The sequence below is a fragment of the Egretta garzetta genome, unplaced genomic scaffold, assembly GCF_000687185.1.
Source record: "Egretta garzetta isolate BGI_Z169 unplaced genomic scaffold, ASM68718v1 scaffold100, whole genome shotgun sequence".
Lineage (NCBI taxonomy): Eukaryota > Metazoa > Chordata > Aves > Pelecaniformes > Ardeidae > Egretta > Egretta garzetta.
The window spans coordinates 1702765-1709721 of NW_009258265.1; the positions used below are offsets into that span (position 1 = coordinate 1702765).

Here is a 6957-nt window from a genome sequence, read left to right on the forward strand (position 1 = left end):
AACGTGCTGCCGCCGCAGTGCACTCCCAACATAGACGGGCCGTGCGCGAAGTCGGTCCAGCGGGAGCAGTCCCTGCACTCCTTCCACACCCTCTTCTGCCGCCGCTGCTTCAAATACGACTGTTTTCTGCATCGTAAGTGCAGTCTCGGCCGGACGCTTCCCTAGAGCCCTTTTTCTCCTCATTTTTCCTCAGTGCTTCATACCTCTGTACGCCTTGCTTAGTGTCTGTGCTGCAGTCTTTAGAGGGTGGTGCCTCCCCGGAGTTTGCAGTGGAGCCTTAGGAGCTGACAGGTGCCCAGAAGCCTTTTGTAAAGACGGCTCCACTCATTTCCTCAAATGGATGGTAAACCGACCTGCGTGGCCGTCCCCTCTTTCTCACCATTGTTCAGCACGCCGCGTTCGAGCCTCCTGGCAGTTTGTGCCAGAAATGCTGCCGCAACTAGACTTTACCCTTGCTTTGCAGAAGCTCATCAGGGAAAGGCATGAATGTTTCACTTCCAAAGTCTGGACATGCCCCTGTGTTTTGTTGCCTCACTGGAACTTACAGCTTCATCTTAGTCATGTTCCTGCGGTTTATCCTGCCAAAGCCTTTTGGATACTGGTTAGCTGTTGGACCTGCTGTTTCCCAGGTCTAAGGGCTTCTTTGGAAAGTCACAGGACTCCTTCCAGTGAATTATTTATTAAAAGATAAAATATTAAGATCATGTGGTCTTTTTTTTTTTTTTTTTTTTTCCCCAGTCTGAAAGCAGATCTTTTTCCTATGGCCTCTCCTTCCCAAGTGTTCCCCCAGTGCTGCTGAGTCCCTGTCATGGGTTGGAGCAGGGCTGGCCAGGAGGTCCTGCCACCTCGTTCCCCGCTGCTGGGGGAGCTGCTTGGGTGTTCTTGCTGACTGCCTTAGGCTCCCACTTAGCTTCGTTGAGTTTGTGCTGCCCCTGTCCCTTGCAGCCTGGGGGAAGACCCTTGGAGGATGCTAATAGTAAAGATAACTATTATTTTTTCAGCTTTTCATGCTACTCCTAATGTGTACAAACGAAAGAATAGAGAGACCAAGATCGAGCCAGATCCTTGCGGAGCAGACTGTTTCCTCTGGCTGGTATGTTTCTGCATTGCTGCTTTTGAAACCACGAGAGAAGTGGCCTGGCCAGCCCTGCTCAGCAGAACTCTGTGGGTCCTTTTCACAACTTTGATGATTTTTTCAGAATTAGTTCTGATCCCCATTGGATTTGGGGGAGCCTGAATCCAAATACAGACCTTATTTTAGCAAATCTCCAACGAAGACTAATTTCATAGCTAGGAAATGGGAAATTGTGCTGACAAGTGATTTCTCTGGAGTCAGTGCAGCGTTTGAAAAACAAAGCCCAGGTTAAAAATGCTGGGGAAGAAATCTGGCATGTGTGGGGAAGGCTCAAACTATTTCAAAAATGATCTTTTAGAAATGCAGCCTAGCTGTGTTACCAGAGATGAGAGCTGCAGATCAGAAGAGCTGGCTGCAGGGAGGTGGGTGGGTGCACTTGGTGGTGTTGGAGCTGGTCAGCTGGCTTGGATATGGGGTGTCCCAGGGAGCTGTGGGGCTGGAGCAGAGGAAGAGGCCAGAATAATTTCGTTGCCAGGGCAAGAGGCAGGGGAGCGGGCTGGAGGGATGGGGCCAGGGGGCCTCTTCCAACCCAGCAGCAGTGGGCGAAGGAAGCGAAGCAGGACTGTGCAGTGCAGGCAGCTGGCAGGACCTTGGCACTCATTGAAGTGACCATGCATGGCAGGTCTTCCACCTTCTCTTGGTGGTGGCAGGGCTTGTCCCAGGGCCTGTGGAAAAGCCTTTCTGTGTTCTCTGGTCATCTGCCACCCGCCTTGTCTTCTGCTCTGCTTGCAGGAAGGAGCCAAGGAGTTTGCTGCGCTGCACAACCCCAGGTCCAAGTGCTCAGGCCGGCGTCGCCGGAGGCACCACGTGGTGGGTGCTTCTTGCTCAAATGCCCCGGCTTCTGCCGTCGCTGAGACGAGGGAGGGCGACAGCGACCGAGACACGGGCAACGAGTGGGCCTCTAGCTCCTCGGGTACGATGCCACCCCAGAGACAACCCTCTTCTCTCTGGCCATACGAGCAGTAAGGACAGGCGGCACCTTGCAGCTGGGGCTCTCCCTGCCTTGCCTCCGCATCCTGCGCAGGGGTGTGGAGTTCTGAGTTAGCAAACAGAGACGATGTTTACAGCTGGGCTTAAACAAACATGAGGGATGCCAGGCCCTGCCCTTGCTGCTGTGGGATTCATTGTCCTCTCCTAGGAAGGAGGACTGTTGCCAGGCAAAGTGAGAGCTTTGCTGCGACCTGCAAAGCCAGGAGCCCTCAGCTCTGAGCACCTTGCTTAGCTGTGCGTGAGGAAAGTGCCCCTGGCAGGGCAGTGCCTGGGCATCACTGGTCTGTGCGCTTGTCCCTGCTGCAGCACAAAGCAGTGGCTGGGGAGCTGTCGAGGCGGGGGGCTTTTCTATGGACCTGCCAGGGGCAAGTGCTTCCTTGGTACTGCAGAGGAGCACTGAGCTGCTCCTGCCATGCCGGGGGAAGTGGCAGAATGAGCTCCTGGGGGGGCAGAGGGCTCCTGTACATCTGGGTCCCATCTTGGATGGGAGAGGAGAGAGTGGCTTCTTTGTCTTCAGGCTTCTCTGGTGCTGGTGCCCTAATCAGGGGGCTCTGTCCTGGGCCAGCCCTGGAAGGAGAAAGTGGCACGGTGGCTCTGGTGCTGCCTTGCTGGGAGGGGGCCAGCATCACCATCCCAGCCAGCGCTGGCGCTGGGTTACCTGACTGGAGGCAGGAGTGTGCAGCAGGGAGCGTGGTGCAGGGCTGCTGGGAGGTGTAGGGGCCAGGGCAAGGCATGGTGTCAGGCACTTCGGGGGGACATCTGCCTTTGGGAGCTGTGACGGTGAGGGTGCATTCTCCCATGTTGCTTGGCCTAACGTCTGCCTTTCCTGCCAGAGGCAAACTCCCGCTGCCAGACCCCCACCAAGCAGAAGCTGAGCCCGGCCTCCTCCCAGCTGTTCGCGGTGGAGACGCCGCAGGAGCCCGTCGAGTGGACGGGAGCAGAGGAGTCGCCCTTCCGCGTCTTCCACGGGACCTACTTCAACAACTTCTGCTCGATCGCCAGGCTGCTGGGAACAAAGACGTGCAAGCAGGTGGGTGCCTGGCGAGGGCAGGCACTGCAGCGCCTGGCCCAGCGGCAGGAGGGAGGTCTTGGCCGCTGCTTGCCTGTTGTTTTTTCTTCTCTGCCACAAACCGCCTCGAGGAATGTGTTGCATCAACACTTTGTGGAGTTCGGGGTTGTTATTTTGCAGTACTGCTGCTGTTTGCAGAACGAGCCCCGCGCATGCCCGGTGCTCTTAGCTTCCTCCAGAGTGCCTTGGCTGAGGCTGGGCGCACTGGCAGGGTGGGTGCTCTTGTTTCCCAGGCAAGAGAAGCACTTATAGCCATAGTCAGTGAAACTGGGGGCAGAACTGCCTGCTTACTGGTTCAGGGACTGGGAGCCCCCCTGTGTGTGCTTGCTTACACTCTGTCTAGGCTTTAGATAAAACCAACTTGAGTACACTGAACTTTATTCTTTCTGCTTCGGTTCTTTGGTAGGTCTTTCAGTTTGCAGTGAAAGAATCACTTATAACCAAGCTTCCAACAAACGAATTGATGAATACATCCCAGAAGAAGAAAAGGAAGCACAGGCAAGTGCTGGACAAGCTTGTTTTGTTCTTAAAATGCAACCAGATCCACTGCTTTTTGTGCCAAAGCATTCCTGGTGATCCCCATCTGGCTCCCATCTGCACACACGTCCCACTGTCACACAGGGCTGCCGGTGCTGCTGGCTGGGTGCTGGCCCCTGGCCCTCTCTCCCCAGTGCTGCTGCCCTGGCTGGGAGGTTTTGCAGCTCTGCGGGCCCGGGCTCAGCCCTGGAGGAGAGGGCAAGCACGGTGCCTGGCCATAGTGCTGCACTGCTGTGGGAGGGCTGGTACCGCTGTCCTAACAGCAGCCTTGGCCTCAGCTCCCTGACGTATAACCTACTTCTCGTGTGCTGATCCCAGCATGTCCAGTATTGTGGCTCTAACGTTTGCCTTAAATAACTAATGCTGTAGCTGCGTTGTTCTCATCTTTCTCCGCTTTACAGCCAGCTGATGGTTATTAATGCATGAAGCTGCCAGACAGCCTTGCTGGAATTGCCTGTCTCCCGCTGCCATGCTGCCTGGTGGTGCTGCGCAGTCATGGCCGGCTCTTTCTGACAGAGGCTCGTGCGTCCTCTCAGACCCTCTCTGCTTCTCTTCCAGGCTGTGGGCTGCACACTGCAGGAAGATTCAGCTGAAGAAAGGTAGCGTTTGCTGTGGCTGCGTCACGCGAGGTTTGCAAGGCCACTCACCCGTGGGATCGAGCTCTCCGGCTCTGCCTCACACAGCGGGACGGCCGTGTCCTGCTCTCCAGCCCTGCAGCTGCAGCAGCACAGAGGGGGAGCAGCACCCCCAAAAGGGCTCCTTGGGGTGCCGTGGGCCGGCCCCGCTGCGGCCGTGCCGTGGGAATCGCTGCTGTGCCAGTGCTCTTGCTGAGGCAGTACGTGCGGTGCGGTCTTGCTCCAGCCAGAGGGGAGGCTGAGGTTTGGCGTGCAGCCCTGCTGTAAAATGGGCTGTTCAGGGCAGAGCAGACATGTTCCGTGTGTCGGTAATCGCAGCCATGTGCCTGTGGGAGCTGAGTGCTGCTGGGCTCCCTGCCCTCTGCAGGCAAATGGGGAGCTTGCACCTTCCCTGCTCCAGAGCCCTGGGCGTGCTGCTTTTACATGTTTCTGCAATTTGCAGCTTCTAATCCGGGCATTCCTCCTCTTGTTCTAGATAATTCACCCACCCAGGTGTACAACTACCAGCCCTGTGACCACCCTGAGCATCCCTGCGACAGCTCCTGCCCTTGCATCATGACTCAGAATTTCTGTGAGAAGTTCTGCCAGTGCAACCCTGACTGTAAGGAGAAACCTAGGACTGTTGGGCAGGAAAGCAGCCAGCTCTCCTGACACAGACCAGAGGGAGGGTGCAGAGCTGGGACTTGCTGGAGGCCTGCTTTATTCCTGCATTTGCTGCTCAGTCCATCTGCAGCAGTGAGATTAGCAGTCTGCCAAAGTCTAAGGGGAAACCGTTCCATGCTGTCCTGTGACTCTCAGCAGTTGAGATGCGTGCTCATTAGAGAAATGCTTGTCTGCATGTCTGTATCCAGCGTCAACAACCTGTGGGTGATGCTGCTGGTTCCCTGAGAGCACCACATGTGGCCAGCAGTTAGGGTGGGAGTTGGGTCACTGCTCTGCCATGGTTATTTTTCCTCTCTAGGCTTCCACTCCCAGCTCTGCAATGGAGATATCCACACTTAACCACGTCGGTGGGGCTTCTGAGGGTGGATTCGTTAAGGGTTACTACACAGCTTGGGGCTGGAAGGACTACAGGGTGACAGGGAGCCACCTCGGGCTCCAAGATTCTCTGTACTGATCTCTTGTGTTTATATTATCTGAGTTAGTTTGTTTTCAAACTGCACATTATTAGTCCCAAGAGGCAGATGGGAAGGACCCTGTGCATGGGCTGTGCTCTGCTAGGTGTGAGCAATGCTCAAAGCTTCTGTGCAGGCAGAGTGTTGCTGTGATTTGCTTCCAGCTCCTGGGTGCCCAGGGTGCCTGACGTTCTCCTTGTCTCGTTGTGTTCGTCGGGAGTGCTGTCCTGGTGACTTCAGGGGGCAGGAAGGTGGTCTGGGGGTTCCTGTCTCTGCTGCCCAGAGCGGAGTGGCTGTAGAGCTCTTCATTAGCACAAAGGCACTTTCCTGATGTTAGCAGGGTGGTGGGCAGGCACCTTGGTTGTGGGTAGGCTTAGTTCTGTGCCTGCCAGGGTGAGACCTGGCTCGGGAGGGGCTTCTGTGTTCCTGTGGGGCTGAGAAACCTCATGGTGCAAAACTGTGGGCTGTGTTGCTGCAGGTCAGAACCGCTTCCCAGGCTGCCGCTGTAAAACCCAGTGCAACACCAAGCAGTGCCCATGCTACCTGGCTGTGCGGGAGTGCGATCCAGACCTCTGCCTGACCTGTGGGGCTTCGGAGCACTGGGACTGCAAGGTGGTCTCCTGCAAGAACTGCAGTATCCAGCGAGGTCTCAAGAAGGTATTGACAGCAGCATGGCTTGGGATGGCTGGCAAGGGGCTGCCTCAGGGTAGAGCTGATAAACAGAGCTCCTGCTGCATGGGAGAAGGTGTGCGGGGGTGAGTGAGGAGGTCTGGAAGAGAAGCTGCTCTGCCCCAGGCTTCTGTAGTACTTGATCTGGAGTATGGATTATGGATGTGAAAATCAGGAGATGGGAGTTACATGAGGAAGGGTGGGAGCGAGGGAGTATAAAAAGTGACTCCAGAGAAGGGTTAGGTCTTGAATTCTGCTGATCAGGGCAAGGGACTGCACATAAAAAAGACCAAAATTTAGAGAAAGGTGCAAATTTGGGGGTGTCAAGTAATGTACAGCTCCAGCCTAATGGTGCTACAACCTGATAGTCTGTAAGGAGCCACATGTCACCTTAAACCAGGGGATGCTGGGCAGACACTGGCTCCCCTTTGCTCCTCGGAGTTACTCGACCCCGTGATGTTGGGACCCCGAGCGTGGCAGCCAGCACAGCACGCCTGTCCCTGGGGCACTGCCCTAACCCCAGCGTGTGCAACTGTGCCGGGCAGTGGAAGGCTCTTTGCTGTTGCTTTCTGGCCTGCCTGATGCACAGGGTGTGATGTCTGTGTGCTGGGAGGCAGTGGGCCTGCCGACTGTAACTGTTTCCTTTTCACCTTGGCTCCAGCATTTGTTGCTGGCACCGTCGGATGTCGCCGGCTGGGGGACTTTCATCAAGGAATCTGTGCAGAAGAATGAGTTCATCTCTGAGTACTGCGGTGAGGTCAGTGCTTCTGCCCATGCTGGGGCTGCTGTGCTGCTTGCTTTGGAGGC

The 6957-nt window shown here is 55.9% G+C and overlaps 1 protein-coding gene across 1 annotated transcript in view; it reads left to right on the forward strand.

The window, feature by feature from the left end:
* Positions 1 to 6957, forward strand: part of EZH1 (enhancer of zeste 1 polycomb repressive complex 2 subunit) — a 13162-nt gene that overhangs the window by 4845 nt on the left and 1360 nt on the right. The window contains exons 8-16 of the mRNA XM_009648366.2: positions 31 to 133; positions 1002 to 1093; positions 1868 to 2048; positions 2959 to 3155; positions 3601 to 3692; positions 4290 to 4330; positions 4842 to 4967; positions 5960 to 6138; positions 6812 to 6907. Of these exons, the coding sequence (XP_009646661.1) occupies positions 31 to 133; positions 1002 to 1093; positions 1868 to 2048; positions 2959 to 3155; positions 3601 to 3692; positions 4290 to 4330; positions 4842 to 4967; positions 5960 to 6138; positions 6812 to 6907 (1107 nt within the window). The remainder of the gene's footprint in view (positions 1 to 30; positions 134 to 1001; positions 1094 to 1867; positions 2049 to 2958; positions 3156 to 3600; positions 3693 to 4289; positions 4331 to 4841; positions 4968 to 5959; positions 6139 to 6811; positions 6908 to 6957) is intronic.